At 39.8% G+C, this 23,485-nt stretch overlaps 1 protein-coding gene and 1 long non-coding RNA gene across 3 annotated transcripts in view; one reads left to right on the top strand and one right to left on the bottom strand.

The window, feature by feature from the left end:
• Positions 1-23,353, top strand: part of SH3GL3 (SH3 domain containing GRB2 like 3, endophilin A3) — a 53,507-nt gene extending 30,154 nt beyond the window's left edge. The window contains exons 2-9 of the mRNA XM_068695485.1: positions 6,317-6,385; positions 7,551-7,623; positions 9,063-9,206; positions 10,303-10,436; positions 11,845-12,003; positions 15,073-15,176; positions 16,427-16,554; positions 22,555-23,353. Coding sequence (XP_068551586.1) covers positions 6,317-6,385; positions 7,551-7,623; positions 9,063-9,206; positions 10,303-10,436; positions 11,845-12,003; positions 15,073-15,176; positions 16,427-16,554; positions 22,555-22,760 — 1,017 coding nt within the window. The 3' untranslated portion in view covers positions 22,761-23,353. The remainder of the gene's footprint in view (positions 1-6,316; positions 6,386-7,550; positions 7,624-9,062; positions 9,207-10,302; positions 10,437-11,844; positions 12,004-15,072; positions 15,177-16,426; positions 16,555-22,554) is intronic.
• On the bottom strand, positions 3,063-5,329 carry LOC137862925 (uncharacterized). 2 transcript variants are annotated; one of them, XR_011100586.1, is made up of 3 exons: positions 5,087-5,329; positions 4,816-4,969; positions 3,063-4,618 (listed from the first exon to the last, which is right to left on the bottom strand). It is a non-coding gene; the product is annotated as an uncharacterized lncRNA (long non-coding RNA). The 2 variants fall into 2 exon arrangements; XR_011100585.1 differs by lacking the exon at positions 5,087-5,329 and adding an exon at positions 5,041-5,073.
• Positions 23,354-23,485: the final 132 nt, after the last annotated feature.

Genomic DNA, 23,485 nt, shown 5'->3' with positions numbered 1-23,485 from the left:
ACTTGAAATATCTGGGAGTAGAGAGATTTGGTGAAATGCTAGGACGTGAACTCCTGTGGCCATGGGTGTGATCTTCTGAAGTTCTGGTTCAGCTCCTTGTGAAGGGCAGGGAGTTGCAAGAGAAACATCTGTCTGTATCTCACTATTTTTTTTTTGTCTTTCCCCCTGCATTCATATAACAACGTCCTCTGCTGTAGGTACTGCCAGAATGCTCTTTTAATCTTTGTATCCGTAATGTGATTATAATTTTTAATCAATGTTAATGTCCCATATAAATTCAAAAATAGTGTAGGACGTTTTATAATTGCATATAATCTGTTAGCCTCAATTCCTTAAACATCCACGTGCAAGCATTGATGAATTCATGGAGATTTTATACCACTCCTGTAGCCCTGAGTACGTCACGTAGCCAACAAAACCCTTTGGGCTGGGAGACAGACCAGCACCTTGCTTCTCTAATCTGAAAGAGCATTCTGGAAAAGGACAAAAATAAAAATCTCTCTCCTCTCAGGAGGCTGAACACTGCAAGGAAGCACTGCCTCAGCCAGAAGACACCTTGCCAGCCATCTTTTCCTTTGCATTGCTTATGACAGGCATGTAATTAAAAAAATAATAATTCCTCAGAAAGCCGTTAGTGTCGTCGCATTGCATTACATCTTCTGCGCGTAAGGACTTAACACCAAACAAAACGATTACGTGGCTGGAGGGCAATAACCGAAAGGTTTAATGCTTTATTAAGAGAAGCGTTAACTATTATGCATTAACCATGCTGGAATGCAGTGTTTTGCACCGAGCACAGTACGTGAAGATACGCCTTAATGTATTTGTGCAGCTTGGCCCAGCGATAGGTTTCTGTGGGAGCTGGAGCAAGGTAGTTACATTATTTCCTGGCTTTCTCTGTATTAACTTTGGGATGAATCTATTAGTTTTCCCAATTGATTGCTTCTTTCTGTTTTTAGAGGGAATATTTTCATAGCTTTGGGCTTTTTAGTTAAAAGATTATTTTTTTTCTCCCCTTAAAATCTAGGTTTTGCCTCCTGGGTTTGCTAGCATGCATATTTATGACAAATGAAGGAATTTTCCATCCCATTAAAGTTTCAACAAATAATTTCAACAGATACTCATTCAGAACAAAATAAATGCTGTTACGTGGTGAAGGGTCAATAAAAGCTCTCAGTCTTTAACAGCATAAGATATCTTTCATTTGGTCATTAAATAGCACTTGATGACTTCTTGGCCAGTTACATACAAGGGAGTTTTGCTGGCTAATTAAGGACTTACTCAGCTACTGTTGAAACAAGTGGAGCTCAAGAACAAGAAACCTGCGATGGTTCAATCATCTGTTGCAAAAGAAAGGCAAAGCAAGTGAAAAAGAAGGTCAGAGTCTGTGTGCAGGTATTGGCCGGCAAGAACCGTATTAACTTGTGTTACAAAATACCCAGTGGATGTATAAAAAATAGGGTAATTGTTTTGAGATTTTTATCAGCTCTCTGTTGGTCTGGGATATTTTTGGCAGTTTCTGGTGCTCAGTAACCCTCCTTAGTGAAATATGAAAAGGAATTGTAATTCACATTTAGTGGATGTGATATACAAAGCACTGGAAAAAGACAGTGTTCTTCTGAAGCCTGTTTTCACAACCCATCTGAGGGCAAAGAAGTGCGCCATTCCTGTGCAATAAGAGGTATAAATCTTAACATACTTCAGATAAAAGTACTGAAAAGTTATATGGAGGCTTGAGGCCTTTTTAGTTCAGAGTTTTCTTGAGGCGTAGGCTTTAGTTTAAACTGCAGATAGTTTGTGTGCTCAGCTCTTGCTTCGTTACAACAGAACAAATCAAAAGAAAATTAAATTACTGGAAAGAAATTAAAGTAACAAAGAACAGGTGTGAGAACAATCTGGATATTATGTTTATGGAAAAAATGTTTTTTTTTTCAGAGAATTTCTTGGAATATAAATTCCTCAGAAGATAAATATTTGCAGGTTTTTAAGACTGTGTAATAAAATTGCAATTTGCATCTTGAACAATAGTTGGATATACAGAGAGCTTAAATAGAAATCACTATAGCTGAAATGGTCTCTTTCAAAAACTTTTTTTTTTTTTCTCCCAGATTTGTCTTCCTAGAAAGTTCCACAGTGAGCCTGTCCTGTTTCAGTTTTCCATTATTCCAAAGAACAGCAGGATCTAGCAAGAAGCTGCAACCAAGAGCATTTGTGTACAAACTGCTGTGTTTCTTTATGCAAAAAGGTTTTCTCTTCTGTCATACTGAGTGTGCAAGGTCTGTCATGAACTGTGGCATGGCAGGTATTGCATGTAGCTGCAAAGGAGAGGTGGTAGTAAAATGGGAGATTTGAAACCGGCTTTGTGTTCTTGTTTAAGGGTAGCTTTGTTTTACTCCAACCTCACTGACTCTTAACAAGTCAAATGTGATGGAGGGAGTTTACACAGACACCTGAGAGGAAGAAAACTTTATGGATTTGCAGGTGGGGAGCTGTTCCTGGGCATAAATAGTAATCTGGAGGAACCCCAATTAGCTCTGCTAAATGGCTTTAGCTTCGGGCCTAGCACTGGAGCAGTAAGGGAGTGGTGGCCCCGCGGTGTGAACTGGATGTTTCAGAGGCCCAACATTTTGGTTCTGTCCCTGTGTAGTGGAAGACTCAGCACCGTGGCACCTGGCTGCCTGGTCTGGAGATGAAGATCAGCATTCTTCCCATGCAAACAATTCGAGGCTCCCACGGAGTTTGGGCTCTGTGTGACGGCAGCAGTTTTGCCTTTGATTAGCTGACTCACAAACACCGATAGACGCTGCCTTGTAATTACACGGCCCTGTAGCTGGGCAGGCTTCTATTTAAGATCAAAGCATTTTGCTGCTTGATATAATGCATGTAAATGATGCTCAGCAGATAGAGAATTAAAACTCAGCAGTTGTCTCCTTTATGCATCCATTTGCACTGATTAATTTGGTGTTCAGTGACTTTTAATTGGAAGAGTGGCAGTACTAGTTTTATAACTCCTAAATTTGCTGTGATCAGAACAAAAGCTGTTGTGTCTAAACGTGAGAATAGTAAAGCAGATCCTGGTTATGCCAATATGAAATAAGCTGTCATGGTAAAATTTAAGGATAACCATTAGAATTTTATACCAATTTTTACTGTCAGAAGCTCAGAACAAACTGTAAGGAATCAGTCTACCATATCTCTGAGAGCACTGAGGTCCTCATTCTCCTTTTAGAAGGAAACGAGAGCTCAGATTAATTATCACTGGAACTGTCTGCTTGGTTAGAAACTGCAGGGTCATGAAAGTTTGTGTGTGAACAAACATTTTTCTTCTAGTGAGTCCTCTTGCTCATTGATTTTGTTGTGCATTATTTAGGTAGCTTTCGGTGAGTGTATGAAACCATGCCTGTGGATCCTGTGGCTGGCTCTGTGCAGTTGCGTTCCCACAGACTGTAAATGCAGATTTAGAATCAGTTGGGTGAGTTGGAAAGGCCCTCCAGGTTCTGATCTCTTCTAAGCTGAACGTAGACACCAGGCTGATGTCTTCCACAGGCTCTGGGAGTGCACTCTGTCCCGTCATCCAAACTGCTAATTCAATTTTTCCATTACTCTCCACAAATTGTAGATACAGAATGTCTTTTGCTCTCTGAGAGCTGGTGCATAGAAACCTCTGTTGTCCCGTGACCTTGGATCCAACCCTGATGCTTTCCTCATTCCCTGCTGCTTCAGCAAACCCAGTGGTCACCGCACAAGGTGGTGACTCAGGGCTGCTGCAGTTTCTCCCTTGGTGAGCGGCACCAAATGTTACCCGTTTAAAACACAGTGAGGAGTTTTGCATCATTGCAGAAGAGAAACCAAAACTAAAGGTGAATGGCAGTATTTGAGCAGATGAATGTGCAGGGAGGGTGAGCAGGCTGCAGCCTGGTGCTGGCACGTCTGCCAGTGCTGGGAGGGGAACACAGCCCTGCCAGCTGGGTGGAAACACCTTGGATCAGCCCCTGCACTCCTGGCAAAAACAGCATCAAGCCTAAGTTTTGGACTGCTAATCCAGGGAGGTGTGCGTGACCGTGTATAGCCAATGGTAAGCCAGGGAGAGCTAAGGGATGCCAGCGGATAAATGGAGATGCCTTAAGGCTTTTATTGAGAACATATCACCTTGCAGTGCAGCAGATGAGAAACTGTATTCTTCAGTCTTTGTCAGTCTTCCAATGAATCAGTGGAGTTGCTGGGTGGTTTTCTGTCTTTTTTTTTTTTTTCTTTTTCTTTTTTCTTTTAAATCCCTGGCATTATCATTAGTGAGTGAACTTTCTACCTGTCCACCCCGCTTCTTGTTGAAATGTTCAGCTCCATTCTCTCCAAGGGCGGGACATTTCATTGTTACAGCCATTTGGCGCAGTAATTTATTATTAATTATGCTTTCACAGTCGAGCAATCACGTTACCTCACTGCATTTATCTTCTGCCAACACATAAATGGATTATTTGTAATGAGACAGTTATGGGTAGATGCTGAATGTGGATTTTACAACTTCAGCCTAAGAAGGATAAATCCCCCGCTGCACTCAGCCTTCTGAAGGGGATCACCATGCAAGGGCTCAGGAAGCCATGGATCTGTTCAGTGCCTGCTAGAGAAGGAAAACATGTGTGAGGCTGTGGAAAATAGCACTGATTGTTTCAGGAATTACCATTACACAGAAAAGAGACAAACTGCCAGAATAAAGAAGTTGCACGGTTTCTGATAGGCAGCTTTTCACATTCTGTAAAAGCCCCTTTCTGCAACAGCTCCTTTCTCCATCCCTGCCCAAGGACTCCTGAGACCTACCTGTGGAGGCGCAGGCAGTGTCCCCCTCCCTGTGTGGCCTCAGGTCACTCCTGTGCGGTGACATCTGATGGTGGGAAGGTGCTGACTGCCACAGCTCTCTGGTGCCTGAGCTGCCTCATCTCTGATCTACTTTTGTGCCTGTTTTATCAGTGCTCTGGAAAAGAGAGAATCTCCTGAAGTTTGTAGGCTGCTAGGAAAAAGAAGCACAAAAACTGTGAGTCTTACTGTAAAGCCAATAGAAGTAATTAGTAGCATGGCTCTTTGAACTCACCTTTTCCCTTAAGCAGGTATATTCCTTTGGCTGTGTGGTAGCAGTGATATTGGTGCAAGGTCAGCTGCCGCTGAGCTCCCAGCCCTGCTTCATCAGCTCGTTGCTGCTTTTTGGCGAGGCAGCAGCGGGCTCCCCGCACACCTGTGCCGTGCAGGCTGCGGCTGAGGAGAGGGAAGCACTGCACTGCAAAGAGTCATGACCCATTTTCAGATTATGCAAGTCTCCAAGGCCCTTTTAATTCAGGGAAATAAATTCTCTTTTAGAAGGTGCTGAGGACGAACAAAACACTTTACTGGGGGCAGGTTTGGTGAATGCCAGCAGTCGATGAGCCAGGCCTGGGTTTCACATCACGATGTTACAGATTCAGTGCTAAGAGTCCATTAAAGCAGAGGAATGTCTACCAGCATAATTCCTGCAAAAATAGGAATTTGTTTGATGTTTGTTTAACGTGTGTTAAATGGCTTGTCTCATAGTGGCGTAATGCTTTAAAAGGCTGTGTCGCGCTGGGTAGGGATCTGCCTGTTCTTTCATTCTGTTGCAGTGCAGGTGCCGCACGTTGCAAGAAGCAGCCAGCTGAGAGCTGCTAGACCGTTTATGCTTAGCCATGATTTAGTGAGGACCAGAGTCAGGTCTGATGGCCTGGAGTTTTTATGCAAGAGGTGGATAACATTATAGCTGTCTTAAGAAGGTTTACTGAAATCCTTGATTTCAAACCATTGCTCAGAGTTTCCGAAGAATGTGTAGCGTTTTTGTTTGCAGTGTCATAAGGATGCTCGGTCATGCAGGTGGTCACAGTGCTGCATCTTTCCCGAGTCAGTTCCTTCCACAGGTCTGCACAGTGTGTAATTGCCACCAGCAGGGATGGGAGCTGTATTTGTGGGCTTAATGGCACTTAGATGTCCAGAGCTGGAGAAATATCCCTGAAAGCATTACTCTGGATTCACCTGCAGTCAGACTCTGGTCACTCTGCCTGAAATAAGCAGTGGTGGTTGTGCCTTTAGGGTACAAACTGTTAAAGCATGAGAAGTCACTTCAGTGACTTCAGCTGTAAATTCACACCTCTGTTTCTATTGAAATGAGCGTTTCATTTCCAAGAGGAAGGTTACTCTTCTCCTGCACAATTGTTGCATATTTTCTAATCTGGGGTGAATTCTTGTGGCTCTCAGAGATATTTGTTCTCTAAAAATAATGATGCATTTCTTTTAATTGTTATTAAATTTGTCTTTACAGTTGTTCAGTGAAAAAATAAGTGGAGCTGAAGGAACAAAATTAGATGAAGAATTTCAAGAGATGGAGAGGGTAAGGAAAGCAATACAAGCTTTTCAACACTAAGCTATTGCAAAATCAAAAGTCTTTCACATTTCAGATGCTAGAATGGTATTATAGATTTACATGAGGGAAATACTTAATTCAAAACATAAATATGTAAGAATAAGTGCAAATTTATCCTTGATTCTTGTCAGCTCGGTCAGGGGAGAAGAGACATGCAGAGAGGCTGTCTGAGCAGAGGAAACTCAAGAGGACACCTCTTGACAGTGAAGGGAAGCTCCTCCAAGACTGGTGTAAAGCACCAAGAGACGTGTCTCTCTGTCTATGTGGGAAATTAGTGAGAGAGAAAAAATTCTCATAATTCTGAATTATATTTTTTAGATTAAATCCATAGTCAGGAATTAATATGAATTGTTGTGGAAATTGAGATGTTTGTTATCGACTTATTTGTGGTGGGTGTTTCAAATCAAACTGCGTTAATGTCACTTTCTCCTTTCTGAGCTTTTAAGTGCTTTTTATCACCATTGTCTTTTCAATATATTTTAATGTACATAGTGGACCTAGGTCACAGCTTTTATTGTTGGCAGATTGAAGAAAAAATCTTGTGTGAGTTTTTTTTTTTTCAACGTGCATATTTAGGATTTATGATCTAAACAGGCTTCTAGGTTTCAGTTTCTTTGGCTTCAGAACAATTATTTCCTTTCTCCGCATTGTAAGAGGAAAAATAATATGCAGACCCAGAGGTAGAAAAAGAGAAACAACACAGAAATGTGATTTTTATAGCATTTTAGAAACTATTAAACGGGAAGACAGTGCAAACCACTGCTTTAAATGTCCCTGACCCCAAGACTGTGAGCTGGGATATTTTAAATCTTTTTCACCTGTGGAGAAAAGCAGTCAGGAAAAGTATAGCCTAGAATGCATAAGCAGCATTTGAGACTTAAGAGCTTGAGAGATAAGTAGGTCCCCACATTTTGATACGAACTTTTTCTCCTTCTGTGTGCTAACTGCAAATTTTATTTGGTACAATCTCGTCACAACTGTGGCGTGACTGTTTATTTTAATCTACCATATTTGCTTTATTTTAAATAATTTTTCATAATCAGCTAGAATAGTATATTATATCTAATCAAAATATAAACTTTCTAGTAATAGGCTTGCTTTTTGCTAACTTTTGGTTACTTTTCTTTTTCAGAAAATTGATGTTACTAATAAAGCTGTAGCAGAGCTTCTGTCAAAATCCACAGAGTATCTTCAGCCAAATCCAGGTAGGGTAGAGAAAGTAGGTGTCAGATTTTGCTAAACACTATCTTGTTACTCAGAAATTCATCCTAGGTGGATAAAAGCTAATTAGGTCATTATTGTGAAGCTTCTGGATGTCTAGAGACCCTCAGCGGTGCGTACAATGAACTGTACTGTACAATGGAACTATAAAGTTTACATGCAGCAAGTCTGACCTGCAATGCAGCTCACAACACACAATGTTGGTCTTACTGGGCGCATACATACAGGTTGTGCGTGCATGACGTGTCTTGGATGGCCTGGGACGGCAATACAGCACCTGTGTTATTTATGCTGGATTTCCTGGAGTGGGATATAGATCCCTCAAGTAAAGAGAATGCCAGCATTTTTTTTAGCAGAGATATAAAAGACTGTTGAATTTAACTCGTGCTCAAGGTCTCAGTGGATTTTGGGTAGTCAGTTAATAGAAGCTTCTCAAATTTTAGTTTAAGAAACTAGAAAGGGTACATGTTTACATTTACAGTTGGTCACAAAGATTAGATGTTAAGAGCTTGATGGACTGTCCAAACCAGCTGCTGGAAGGACCTTCATTTTTTTTGACAACTGTCTGACTGAATTTACATTTAGTAGCTACACCAATGACTTCAGAGATGGTCTTAATTTCAAACAGTTCTGGGTGCCTTATGAGATGCATGTCCCTGGATAAGTTTAATAGGTTGTTAATGTCTACAGAAGAAACATTAAATGGTTTGTGTCTACAAAACGATGGTAGTATTCAACCCTTTACTAAGGCCCAGCTAGGGTGTTCAAGATGCAGCTAGTCACCATGGTCCACATTCCTTAGGAATACTCTACCCATGGCTATCACTGTGTTGAAGACGTTGTTGAGAAGTAATGGTAAGGAGTAGATTAGAAAAACATTCCAAGAATTGCATGATTTTGTCATGATATGTGCAGGCTACCAATAAGTTACTAATTTTTATTTACCCAGCCTTTCTGCAGAATAAAGTCTTACTGTCTTGAATAGTGGAAGCAAGAAAAAAGCAGGGAAAGAAGTTCTGTAAAGCTCTCACAAACAAGAGCATTAAAATGGCTTCGTCTGTGCTTGTATCCACTTTGTGTTTGCTTTCTGCAGTGCTTTTAATAGAGGAATCCACAAAGAAAAATACCCAAGGGAATGTGAATATTGGTGAATATCAGCAGAAGGCGATAAGCACTCCCACTATATAACTGCCTGGAGAGATGATGCCCACTCAGCTGGGAATGAAACAGTTTCATGTGACCCATACTGTTGCATGGAATCTTACTTCAGCATTGACTATGAAGTACTGACAATTAAAAGTTTACAGGTGTACAGGCTAACTTAGTGACTTGCTTCATGAGGTTGTTTGTTAAATAATTTATTGCTTTATATTAATTAAAAAAAATGTTCTGTCTTTTTTGTTGTTGTTCATGTTCTTATTAGCATACAGGGCCAAGCTGGGAATGCTGAACACTATGTCAAAGATCAGGGGACAAGTTAAAACCACAGGCTACCCTCAGACAGAAGGACTCCTAGGAGACTGCATGATACGGTATGGCAGAGAGCTTGGCGATGATTCTATGTTTGGTGAGTTTGTGTACCTCCTTTGAGAATATTTCAGTATAAAGCTCTTCACAGAATATTACTCAGTGAAAAACTATGTAAATAGCTGATCCAGGTAAGAGGGAAAGCTAAGTACAGTGATTAGGGAATGATTGATATAATAATATACATTGCTTCTACATATTTGTCTGCCTCTGTTGCAGGTAGATTGTTACTATTGCTGTCTCTAAACATTTTAGTTTCTGACTTGCCAAAGGTAAATCATTTAGATCCTTTGATGCAATGCATTTTTTTTTAACCTTTAGATAAAAATGGTTACCCTATATCCAAGAGTTAAATTAACGGAAAAAAAATCTTGGGGGGGTGGAGGGGGTGGAGGAACTGTGGGTGCTTTTGGCATCTTTGTGCTTTGGAGCAATGCTTCTCAGATACGCATTTTCTTGTTTTTGTGAAGATCCACTCCAGCTTGGCCATGCTACAATTCTTTGGTAAATCAAATATTACCTATTTCCTCTGAAAATATGCTGAAACTTCACGGCCAAAATCTTGACAGAGGCATTGCTTGCTGAGCATGCACAATGTGTGGGCTTGACTGGAATAAACTTGAAGAACTGTCACAGAGCTACACAGTGGGTGTTTTTTGATACAGCTGGGATTAAGAGGGAAACTACAAGAAATGTACATGAGAAAAGGAGAGTCCCATATTTGGGAAAGAACACAGACTAGGGCTACAGGGCTCTGGCTTGGGCTAGGACTGTGTGCAGAAGCCAAATTCAGAACTGGCTGACTTCTTTCTGCCCTGTTGTTAAGATCTGCAGTTCCACGCACAAAGGCCATTCTCTAAGTAGTAACAGCTATGTAGGCCTAGGAACCTAGGACTCAAAAAACCCAAGGAGGTGCTGTATAGGGGAAGATGTTGATGTTGCAGAATATACTGTAGAGCAAAATATTCCAGTTCTAATTTTCTGTAGGAAAAAATCAAGTGCATAATTTACATTATTTTTTTACTTTTCAACATCCTACAGCAGATACAAAGATACCTACTTGAAAGAGCTGTATCATAAGACACATTTTTTGTTTTACATATATTGAGATATAAGTAGCATATTCTTTACCATAGGCCTTGCACTACTGGATGCTGGTGAAAGCATGAAGCAAATGGCAGAAGTGAAGGACTCACTTGATATTAATGTCAAACAAAATTTCATTGATCCTCTACAGTTATTGCAGGACAAAGATTTAAAAGAGATTGGGGTAAGTTTTCCAGGGTAAAGCTTCATTTATCAATAATCAAAGTCAATCAAACACCAGTTCTCTGAGTGTTCTCTATGGAAGCAAAAAAGGAAATAAACTTCACTGCATTTAAGCTTCTGTTTCTAGCAAAATAGTGATGAAATCTGCTTAGAAACAATGTCTGGCTATTTCCCTCCATTGTCTAACTTGCTCAGTTTGCCATATTGCCTGTATATTCAGTGCAAGAAGGATAGTGAAGAAAATTGTACTCTGTATTTTTCTGTTCCTTTATTTTAACTGACATTTTTTATTAATTGTTCTGATCATGTGAGTGGGCCGTGATTTACTGTGACTGATGATCCTGTCTTGCCACCTCTCTCTGCCAGCCTAAGGCTGTTTATTATAGAGGCGGAATGTGATTGTTGAAGAAAGCTATTCAGGGCAATCACAGAATGATCTCAAAAGTGCCTTAAAATGTTGAGTGCCATATTCCACTATGGAAAAAATATAAGATGCTGAGGAACATATTTTAACCTTTAAAGTTAGGTTTTTCAGTGCTTTTGTTTACAAAATGACAATTCAAAAGAAAGCCAGGCAGTCTCTGTCTGAGTCTGATTCCAATAGACTTGGGTAATAAGCAAGTTAATTCCCTGATGAAATGCAGAAAAGAAAGTTGTTTTATTTATTTACATGTATGTAGAAAGCAGAGCAAAAAGCTAGTAATAATGCCTTGATGTCTATAGCTGTCTCCTATGATACAGAATTGTTTTCAGTTGTCATTCTTCTCCACTGATAAAAAGAAATTGTTTGATGTTAGCTTTAATGAGCATTTTGTACTGTCACTTTGAGTCCGTTCTATAAGTCTGTCAATCCCATGATTTTTGGCAACAGAAAAACTTGTATAGTGATGTCAGTTAGAAGTGTCAGGTTGACACCTAACAAAGAAAGCAAGAACATAAGATTTGTTGGAATACTGCTTATGGAATGAGAAGGGAAAATAACTCTGTCTGTTGGCTGTCATATTGCATATAATTCAAGAGGTGAAATTAATTTAAGTATAGAACACAGGGGGCACTTTTGGATTTTCTAAATTAGAAGCAGGATCCAATGTTAGGTGTTGCACATTTAATAAACTCCATCCCATGATCTAGGTGCCTAAGATTACCAAATCTGGGTAGCCAGTTCCCCAGGTCCTACCAGATGACTATTTAAAGTCTACACAACTTAAAATTTAATTCACGTATGCAGTCCCAGACGTACCTGATGCTTCTTAGATCAAAGGGATGGACTGGATAATCTCTGAGCTTGGCATTTCTTTTGATTCTGCATATCCCTGTAATTGCATCCAACTGAAACTTCCTTAAATCACTATGTGTTTGTATGGGCCTGTCCCATTTGGACCTCCACCTAAATGTTCTGTCTTATTTAGCATCATCTGAAGAAACTAGAAGGTCGTCGTTTGGATTATGATTATAAAAAGAAACGTCTTGGAAAGATACCAGATGAAGAAGTTAAGCAAGCAGTAGAAAAATTTGAAGAGTCAAAGGAACTAGCTGAAAGAAGCATGTTCAATTTCTTAGAAAATGATGTAAGTCTGTCCTGCTTTTTTGTTTGCTGCAGTATATCCAGGTGGGAAATGTGTGTGGGGTTGGATAAAGTTTGACCCATCCTTCACAGGCAACAAGGACTGAAGGCAGAGAATGTACCTTTTTCCTTGTCTCTGAGAGGAACGTTATGCACAGCAGTGCATGGGAGTACTCAAGAATTCAGCAAGGTCTTCTGGAGATACAATTGCGCAGACAAGGTTGACACAGACATCTCATGTAGCTTTATTATCTATGAGCAATGAACTGCCTGAGAGCAGAATACAGGGAGATCAGGGGGAAGGAGAAGCCAGTCGCAGACCAGCTGCTTAAAGCATGAGCAAGAGATATGTACCCAGTGCTAAGAACACTGAGTGCAGGAGCAGCTCACTTAACACACAAAACTTTGCTGCTGCTTTGAAGGATCTGGATAATTTTGGCTCTAAAAATCACAACTATAGCTTGGCTGTAAATATTGCTGCATAGAGCTTATGTGGGTTATGCTGAAGTACTTGGACATTGGCTCAGATTTGAAGTCCACCATGAAATTATGTCTTAAAAATGAGCAACTGTGGTGATTTGTGGTAATCCTTTCTTCAGTGCTTATACAGCAGAATAGCAGGATGTGCTATCCCATATAGTCATAGAATTATATGAAAAGAGAGGTGGAAGGGTGCTTAAAAGGACATTTTGCTATCTGTAAGTAGGACACACAATATTAGTTTCTTTCTTACGAGTGGGTGTCAGGTTTTTTGTTTGTTTTATTATCTGGAATATGAAAGACAAAAGAAATTACTTGGTTTTGCAGATTTCTCTGTTAGACAGTATTAGCCCCAATCAAGTTAAAACAGAAATAGGAAGACAGGGTCTATTCCAAAACTTTCTGTTCTGTAGATACGTTATCACAGAAACCATGCTTAAAAAGCAAGAAATGTGCTGTCTCCTGGGAGCAAACTGCAGAAAGGGGGAGCTGTTAAGTGGGACCATTTACCTGCAGACAACTTCTGTCTCTGACTACCTGTGTAATGGCCAGCTATAAACTAGCCAGTAGCTCTTAAACTGCTTGTGAGTGGGACACATTCATTACAGCAGTGCATAAGTCCATAACCCCTTGCTGTTATACCAGCACAAGTTATATTAAGGCTGCAAAAAATTAACATCTTCTATCAACAATTTCAGCACGCTGTTCCATGGTAGACTCTACCAGTTGGCCAGCTGTGGTGTATGCATTTTATAGTTCTTCTTTGCATAAGCAGCTGAGAAATGTTTCAGACATTTATCATTAGCCAAATCACCAAAGCAAAGATGAAGCAGTGTATGGAATAGTGACTTACCTAAGCCACAAGATCAGGAACAACTGACTAGTATAACTGATTCTGCCTTTGGGAGGGAGGTGAAGTGGTTGTCCCTTTGATGTCTTTCTCCTCTTTCTATTGTTTCTGTTTAAAGAAAACTGTGCTGTTTCTCTTCCATTTGCCATGCTGACTCAATTTCTCTCCTGTCCTCAAACTTCTCATTACAGCCTTCTTGTCTAAGCTGAGTCTTTCTCACCAGATTTGCATAGATTGTAATTGCAGTCACTTCCTTCCTGTCCTTCCCAATTCTCCATATGTATCCCTTTCTTGGCCTTCTTGCCCTGCAATCTCTTTTCTCAATGCTCTGGTCCCCAGCCATCTTGCCAGGTGCCTCACCCAGACTCAGTCCTGATCCACATCTCTTTCTCTTTTTTTTTTTTTTTTTTTTTTTGCACAGCTAGTTCCAGACCTCCCACACAGACACTTTTCTATGCACTTCTTATCAGATCCATCTTCCTGCCTTTCCCACTCAGCCAGTCTCAGGCTCCTCTAGCTAAGTGGCTTTTAGTCCCTCAGGTCTCCCTGGCTCCTTCCCAGTCTCTCTCTCTTTCTTCTCCTAATCCCCAGTTCCATATTCTTCCTGGCTCTTACTCATCTTGTCTGGACATTCCTTGTCTATCCATTTTCTCTGACCGCTCCATCCAAACCCCAGGCACATTGTGCATTATCCTCAGCTGGTTTACATTACTCTCTCTTGACTTTGATGGAATTGTATCAGCTGTTAATTTGGTTCTGTGCGTTTCATTTCTGTATGCTATGTGACAATGTTTGGCTCTCTTGGAATCCCAGAAGAATTTCTAATAATCTTTTTAACTGAGTAAAAGCAGATGAAGTATAGCATAAAATTACCATGGGTCCATAAAACATTTGCAGAAAGTTTACTCAGACACCTTCTTGTGATCCAATGTCTGAAGACACGGTGGAATGGGAACATGTCAGGCTTCTTGGGTTCTGTCTTAATGAGGTCTTAAAGGAAGAGGACAAATAAATATTTGGTAATGTTCCATCACAGATCACAATACAGATTGAATTTTTTAGTTTGTGTTACAGTAATGGGAATGAGATTTTTTGCTACCTCGTGAATAAAAGGTTTTTTGTTGTTGTTGTTTTTTCTTCTTTTTTCTCTTTCACATCCTCCCTTTACCCCAGCATTCATGTTTTTGAGTGATTGGCTGATATTTCTTCAATCCAAGTAGGTTTGGGTAATAGTAGGTAAATCATGTTTCATTTATTGGTTTATAAAATGCTGCCATCTAGTGAGGTAACTCCACACAATTTCAGAACTGCAGTTTGTAAACATCACTAATAAACGCTAATGGGGCTGAGTCACAACAGTTGTCGCAATGTAACTTCTCCTAACATTGCTGATTAGAAAAGCCCCACTTTCACCTGCTAAGGGGTCATGTCCTCTAACTGTTTCAGGCTCTGGTGTTGACAGACAGCTGGCTTGGAAGTTGAAAGCAAAAGGGATTTGCACATTGTGAAAGGAAATGACTCAAGGACCCAGCCCTGAGTTAGTGAACTAGAAGTTGCACCTCAGTTTTGTTCAGGTTCCAACTGGCAATTTATTTGATAGAATCACATATGCTCTTTTTCAATAGTCCCACAAAGTATCATTGTCTTTTGAGATACCAGGTCTGTTTTGAATGAAGTGTTTGTTTATCTTTCAGCTGAATGTACTGCAGGCTCCTTAAAACTATTTTCCTCTCTATATTTCAGGTAGAACAAGTTAGCCAGTTGGCTGTGTTTGTAGAAGCAGCGCTAGATTACCATAAACAATCCACAGAAATTTTGGAGGATCTGCAGAGCAAGCTGCAAAACCGGTAAGGCTGAACCCATGAGAAAATGTTGAACCTCTTTTGCAGCTCAGGTTCATGAATGTGAAACGTCGCTGAAGCAACAGATCTTGTAGCACCACCTCACAGATGTGCTCTTGGTGTGCTTTACTGGACTTCATTGCTTTAAACCATTGCCACCTGGCAACTTCTTGCTGCACTGTGAGCCTTTAATGTACCGCAAGATCTGCCCAGAAAGCTTTGACTGTGTGCAGAATCCCTCGCTCACATCTGCGGAGGTTAATCAGGACAGCCTCCATTTGTTTGTAGGTTTACTTAAACTTGCATACTTTCTGAACTGTGTTTGGGAGACTGCTGAGAAGTTGGCATATTTTCACTGAGATTACGGGGTATAACAAAACTCTGCAGCAAAGTAAGGGAATTGCCAGCTGGCTAGGAACACGACTGTGGTGAATGTACTTGTGAAAGGCCCAGATACTTCGTGTCATACTAATAAAAAAAAAAACACGCTGCTGTCATTGATTTGGTGTACGTCACCCTGAGAACAAACAGAAAACAGGAGACCAAAATGACTTGCGGACCACTGTAGTGTAGCCTAACATTACAGTCACAGAGTCTGGATAACTCTGTGGGGATTTTTATTTGGGTAGATGTGGTGGCTGTGAGTATCACACAGGAGCAGCTGTGCCTGTGTACCCTGCCCCAAGAGCCAGAAGGCCAGTGAGATGAGGAGTTCTCAGCTGGGCCACATGTGCATACAGGAAGAGGTACTAAGATGGTTTTGCTGACCAAATGGTTGTTTCCCGTTTTTTTCTAATAAAAAAGGCACTGTTTGAGATGCAGTCCCTGGGCCTCTGTCCTGGCTGGGTTTCTGCATATGTCATGTACAGTAGAGCTTTCCAGATAGCTCATTCCTGGAACTTCTGCTGAACTCAGTGGCAGCTGTGGATGCTCAGCACTTCTCAGACTCAGGCTGTTAAGCTTTATGCCTCTGTCAGCAGGACCACAGCATTAAATAAAATAAGGACTTACTGAAATTCAAATATTGCATTAGAATTGAACAGTTTTAAGCAAATAATACGTATATGCCCCTGCCTCAGGGGGGGGAGGGGGAAACACAACACAAAACAAAACACATAAAACAAACAAACAAACAAAAAAACCAGCAAGAGGGTTTTTTCCCACTTTTCAAATGCAAAAGCACAGACCCTAGATGGAAACTCCATAAGTATTTGTTCCTTCAAGTAAATCTCTTGCTGCTCTTCTCTGTGTTCTAGAATAAATGTAGCATCTAGTCGGCCTAAACGTGAATTTAAGCCAAAGCCTGTAATAACTGCAACCCTGGAAATTGGTGATAATCAGCAGCACAACGGGATTGCATATAGCTCTTCCATAAAATCATCAGGTAAGCCTGTGGCCACAGAAATAATGAGTTGGTGGGTGTTTTACCAGATTGTTGCTTGTACTGTGAGAATGATGGATACATGAGGCATCAGTATCCATGTATTTGCCTCCCATTTGTTTCCCAGATTTGGAAGTGGAATTGTGAAGCAGGTTTCCTCTCAGCGATCTTTCACCATCCAAAATTTAGGTGTGGCATTCTCCTTGGTCTTTTAGGTTCTCTGTATTGCCACTGAGGGTGGGAGGAGAGAGAGGGAGAGTCAGTTGCAGAAAGCAGTTCATGTCTTGAAAAGACAGATGCCTAAGGTGGGTGTGTTACATCACTGTATGGAACATCTCCAGATGCTAATTTCTCTCCACAGTCTACTAGACCATAAAGGATCAGCACAGGATCTTGACTATTAACCACGTAAAATTCAGAAAGATTACTCCCAGCCTTACTAATTTTATTTTATTTTTTATTAATATATTTTATTTTAATGGCCCTAAAATACACGCCAAAGTGCGTGCATTTTTGAACCAAAGTTCTCAGGTACCCATTACTGTGGGAGTAGGATCCCTTCTTGTGGTTAGATCCCGATTCCACACACACACACAAAAAAAAAAAAAAAAGAACAACTGATGAAAGCCCTTGAAAGTTGTGGGAATGGTAATAATTACTAAGGTTACTACTCACTGAAATAACTTTTTCTCGTCTCATACTTTCCTTCATCTCATGAATACTTTTTTTCCTTATCTCCTTTGCCTACAGCAAGTGATGAGAGACCAATAACAAAACACAAAAGACAATAATATGCAAAGAAAAGAGCATGAAAAAGCCAGTTTTTTTCCATAAACATTATTTGTAAGGAAAATAGAGAGGAGGCAGTGAGCCTAAAGTTTCCTTCTCTATTTGGCATGAGATCTAGGATCTTTTTCTGAAGCCTTTTTTTTTTTTTTTTTTTTTTTTTTGTTCTTCTTGTTTGTAACTTTCTGGTTTCCTCTTCCTTCCAGTCTTTCTTCTTTTTAAAGGTTATTGCGAGAGAAAGAAGAGGACTAAAGGTGAAAGAATAAAGTTTAGAGCTGTAACTTCATGTTCCTTCTTGAGTATTTAATTTTCTTGCACTCTGCTTTAAAATAAGGCTATTACACAATCCATAGTGAAGGGGATTGCAATAGATTGGCAGCATAAATCCACCCAGCAAGATCCTGTCCCTCATTTTGTTTCTTTTGTGCTTCAGGGTACTTGAAGGTATGTTAGCGAAGCTCCCCATGCTGCCTGAATAACAAGACAGTAATTTTGTGTTGCTGTTGAACATGGGATTGAGGGAGATAACTCCTCCTTTTTTTGCACGTTCCTCTCAATTCAGACCACTGGTGCTTAAGACATGGTGCAAGCACACATTTCATTCAAATTCCTGCAAATGTGTGCAGCAATGCATAAATTCCTAAGTTTCTAGTTATTTTCACAGCACATCTGGATGAAAGCAGCAAAAACAAGGCAACCTTTATTAAGAATCCAGTATAAAATTACTAGTCCCCTATCAATTACTTGTCAAGTTATATAAGCTTTTTTTCTGCTTTACATGTGCAGCGGAGACAGGAGACTTAGATTCAGCATTTGTACATTAACTAGTATGTCAAAACCGAGATAAAGCAGTACACACCTTACAGTGGTTTATAATCGTGATGGGAGTGATCCAAGATGTCCTTTAAAGGTAATCAGTCCAGCCTTTAGGCAAAAGACAGGTTAGATGACTTCTCAAGGTTGTTTCCAGCCTACTTAAAGAAAAAAAAAAAAAAAAAGGTGGTTTTAATAAGCTAAAATTCAGTGAATGAACTGAAAAATAAATGACCACTGCTTACGAAGGTAGGGAAGGAGTGAGGCACTTCTATTCATTGACTACTCCATCAGCTGCTTGCATATCATTAAATGATGGATTTTCACTTACTGCTTGGCTCACTCAGTACTATCAGAATGGAAAAGAAAACCATGAAAGAGATAAAGAGGAGGGATAGGAAAAAATCAGTAACAGTTGCTATGATTAATGTGAATAATATCAGAAAGACATATACAGGACATCATATGTAGTACTTAGAACATCTGTAATATTTTTTTCCTCCTGAAGAAGGTGTCGTTGTGGATGCTGTGCTTACCTCCTGAGCAGGTACAATAAGAAGTGAAATCATTGTTTGTTTTCTTTTTTCTTCCTGTTCAGTACTCAAAAGTTACCTATATGAATTTCTGTGGAATTACAGTGGAGTGAATATGCCTTGCTTGTAAATGGGAAAACCTTCCTGTTCCTGTTTAAAATCATGAAACAGATTTGATTTATGGTTTGTGGTTTAGAAATGCAAACCAGGTGGCTCTAAGCAAAACACTGGTAAATGTTTTAAGGTCTCCAAGTGATAGAGGGATAGCATCATGATCGCTTTCTTCTTTCACTTAGAAAACTTTTTTTGTCCTACACAAGCACTTTTGTGCTTAATTTTCCCTGTTTACACATTGACTCTGTCAAAATGTAGAGCTTTAATTTCGCCTATGCTGTCACTCAGTGTAAGTACTATCTTAGCATTAGTGAGCCCATGGAAATCAACAGGGCAGTTCAAAGTAAGCTGTGATAATTCAGCACAACTACCACAATCCCGTTTTGAGTGTTGAAATGGCTTTTCCTGTGTTTCACCATAGCTTTCTAGGTTAAGTATCAGCTTCTTGGAGCAGTTAATGGTATTTTCCTTTGTACAGTTCCTGACACATGGGAATTATATAGTACTAATGACTTGCATACATTTGCAGGACTAGAATCACTGAAACATCTTTTTCATGTTGTACATTATTTAGCTACTTTGATTAAGCACAGATAACAAATCTGTATTTTTGTTCTAATTTATTGTTATCCTCATTAATCAGTTGAAGCTATAAGCGTCATCTGGTTCATCTTAAAACTCTTAAATGCTGTGTTACATCATGCCTTTCATTCTTTTTGTTTGTCAGGTTTGACTATGATATGAACTAATTGGGTCTGGTTGCCACGTGCTGCAGTTTAACACAAGCATCTAAATGTTTACACACTTCAGCTGTGAGGAATACTTGGACTAATTAACTTAGCAAGCTTCCAGTTTGTGATTATTAAAGTATAATTCTGCAACCATATGTATACATCGTGGTATAGAAGATTAAGAGTAGGTGCAGGAATGGACAGTAACTCCCTTTGGAAATACAACAACAGCAATGAAAAACATTGAATGTCCTGGTTTCATCCTGTAATGCTTCAGAAGTCACAGACAGATGATGCTTAACCTACCTTCTGGTGTTTTTTCCATTTGTGCTGTCAAGGTTTAAGAGATGTAGACACTATGACAAGACATTTTTGAATGTGTGACAATGAAGCGTGACAATTTAGCTCCACAATGGCAGAAATTAAGGAGGTGGGTGTAGCGTTGCAAATAAACATAAAACCTCCTTGCAGGAAGAAAAGGTTGTACTTCTTTAGCTTAAGCCTCTGCAACAGTAGAAGACGTGCAAGTATTTAATAGACAGGAAAAGGCTGGAGTCATGTCACCAATTCTGTGATGTTAAGCAGTGTGTGTTGCAGATTGTCAGGCAATGCTGCCCCCATCACCTTTGTCAGGGAAGCTTTGTCTCATCGGGCTGTACAGTAGCAGCAGCTGCCTGACTCTAATGAAGTCTTTGACTGATCCTACAGCCTGGAGTGAAAGCGGTTGTACTGGCTGTGACCATTATTTTAAAATCTTTCCAGGCTGCCAGACACTTTTCAGTTCTTTGGAGCTTAAAATGAACCAAATGTGATCCATCTCATATCAGGTACCTTACTGTCAGAAATTAACTGGCTTGCAATAGTAAATTAGCCCCATCAGAGCAGCTGGTGAAGGCTAGGAACTTTGTCAATTATTCAGAGCGCTGCCTTCTGCTGTTGACAGTTCTAGTGAGTTGGTATCAGTTCTACCTTGGCAAAGACTCTGAAAATAACTCAGCTATTTTTGAATGCAGTCAGTCCGTTTTTGTTGGAAAACCGTGTCTCATCTTATTCTCTGTGCATGGACTGTTTCAGCAAAAATATGCCCAGAACCAAGCTTTTGCCTGGGCCATTGAATTAGAGTAGCCGTAATTCAGTTTGTTCTTGTTAAACTTTGTTGTTACCCCATGCCTTCCCCGGGCAGAGAAATAGTCCAGCTTTGTTACAGCAGTATCCCAGGGAGGCTGGCTGAAGGGGCGCTTTGTGTTGACAGCTCTTTCCCATTGTTATAAAATAGAAAAGAGCTTTTATTTCTAAAGGATGGAACGTGTCCACAAAACAGAAAATTAATTCCCACTTCCCAGTTGTAACACCAAATATTACTCATGTATATATTTGTCAATTAAAAAGATGCTTTCACCCATCCTCATCTACTGATCACCAGAATAGTTGTCTTGTCACCTTGTTTCCTAAAAGATTTCCGATCCCTGTTGCTAGAAAATACCAGAACAATTACTTTTCAGTAGTTGCCTACAAATTACCATGATTTGCAGATTAAAATGTACAACATGCATTTTTAACATCTTAGCTATTTTATCTGTATTGCATTAACATTGGGTGCATATTTGCCCAAACAAAAGTTACTGTTTGGGCTGACTACGTGATCAGCCTGTGTGATAGGTTGGAGAGAAAGCTAAGACAAAAAACTTGAGTTGTGGCAATGTTGCAAATGAGACAAGCAGAATAACTTCAGGGGTTTAATTGCTTTAATTGAAGCACTGGAAGACTGAAGAGTTGTTCGTCATGCTGTAATGTATTTTACTGCTGTGTATGTGGTAGCAGCATGAAGTCTTTTTCCCTGTTCTTCATTTATAAACATACTACAACTTAGCAGAATTTTACTTCAATATGCTGCATGTATTATTAAAAATCTGTTATGGTTGAGCATCTGTTGAACCTCTGGCTAGTCCTTGCCCACAGAGCTGAGCTTTACAATTTGAACATTGGATTACATTTTATTAGAATAAGCTCTTATTCATAAGTACGAATAAAGGAATGTTACGTATAGGTCTCTATGCTAGAGATCCAAGCCAGTCAACGACCTCTTTCTGAGAATCTTTAAAAAGACAGCTGTATCGATAAGGTAACTTTTGGTAATGGTGATTGTTTTCTACTTTAAATTATATTTGTTTTCCTGCAAATATATGCGCTCACTACTGTGTTTGCATATGGTAATATTAATATTTTAAGAGTAACTTGGTATGAAGATTGTTATAGTAGGACATCAGCATACAGTGTAAGTCACAAGAACAGCTGGGTGCTGTATCGGTAGGGCTGCTGTTTGTTTTCATCTGTAAGATAGTTTGATAGCCACCACCATTACTAACATAACTGTCACTTTAGTTCAGACGAAGGACATGTATAGCAAAAGATTTGAACACACAGACTCAGGGAGCAGTAACCCAGAAATGACCATCACTGCTTAAGCAAGGTGAGCTAATGCAGGAGCTCCTGCAAATGCACAGGTGTGTGGAAATCCAGCTGGCTGCCTCCAGGCTGTTAGTGTGTGTGTGTGTAGGACAGATGGAGCCCCTGCACTCTGAGAGGTATTCCTGCAGTGGCAGTGTGCTGCAGTGCAGTATGTTTAAATGATTATTTGTCACTTCTCCTGTTGACTTTTCCACATCCACGTATCCTACCCTTCCAGTTCTTCTGGCCATTGCTCCAAAGAGACCACACTAGTTTTGACAGCTGTGATTGCTTGACCTATTAGTTTTGCTTATCCTTTGCAAAGGGAATGCAACTAGGAACAGAAATCAAGTAACATCTGAACTTGAGGGAGGAACAGAATTATGTTTTAAAATAGTAGTAATCACCAGTATTATATGTAGAAGGACCAGATGTTAATTGGTAAAAGCAATAGTAAAACTGTTTGGGGGGAAAAAAAAAGACAGTTTATTTTGACCTGTTATTGTCATGCTTAGTGGCTAGTGGGATGCTCTAAAGCTCTTTTAATGCTTGCTTGTTTGTTTCTGTCACTGGGGCAGGTTCTTCAGTGCACATGGATCAGCCTTGCTGCCAAGCTCTCTATGACTTTGAACCAGAAAATGAAGGCGAGCTTGGGTTTAAGGAAGGGGACATCATAACTTTGACCAATCAGATCGATGAGAATTGGTATGAAGGGATGTTAAATGGAGAGTCTGGCTTCTTCCCCATTAATTATGTTGAAGTGATGGTACCCTTGCCTCAGTGATTGTGTCATTCAAGCTGTGAACATGATTTCATGACTGAAATGGATTCACAAATGTGCTGTCAGTGTGGCATTCTGTGAAAGCCTTGCTATTTGACTGACTTACTGACTTTTGTATGCGTCTTTTTAAAATGTATTTATTTTATATTCAAAAAAAATTTACCTTCCCTGACTCCATCAACCTGCAAAAAAACCCATACCCAGTTTTTTTGCTTTGTGCCTTGAAGATCACTGTATGAGGTGTTTACTGGTAGCTCACTGTTGCTCCAAAAATGCGTTTCTTTGCTATTATTGTATGTTTTTTTTTTTTAATCTTCAGCTGCGATGATTTTACTATTGAAAACCATTTTAAAAAATACTGTAAGTGAAGCTAACTGTAACCAGTTCCTAAGTTACTGATGTCATTGCGCTCTTTTCATCAATCACACTGTAATTTATTGTGAACAAGTTAATCCACGTTTCACATTGTATGTTGACAAAAGGCAAAGTGATTGTTGTCAATATTACGATGTTGTTGTACTAAGTACAAGTTCTCAGAATCAAAAATTCCTATACTTTGCTGACCAAACTTAATAAATATTTCTGTGGGATAAGAACAGTGCTTGCTACTTCTGTTCCTATAGTTCTGGCATCCGTTTCTGAACTAGAGGCTCATTCTTGTTATGTAAATAAAATTTTAGTGAAAAAAAATACTACATTAAAAATGCATGAGAAAAGCCAAACTATTA

This window comes from Anas acuta, chromosome 12 (assembly GCF_963932015.1).
Source record: "Anas acuta chromosome 12, bAnaAcu1.1, whole genome shotgun sequence".
Lineage (NCBI taxonomy): Eukaryota > Metazoa > Chordata > Aves > Anseriformes > Anatidae > Anas > Anas acuta.
This window is presented reverse-complemented; position numbering and strand designations above follow the sequence as displayed.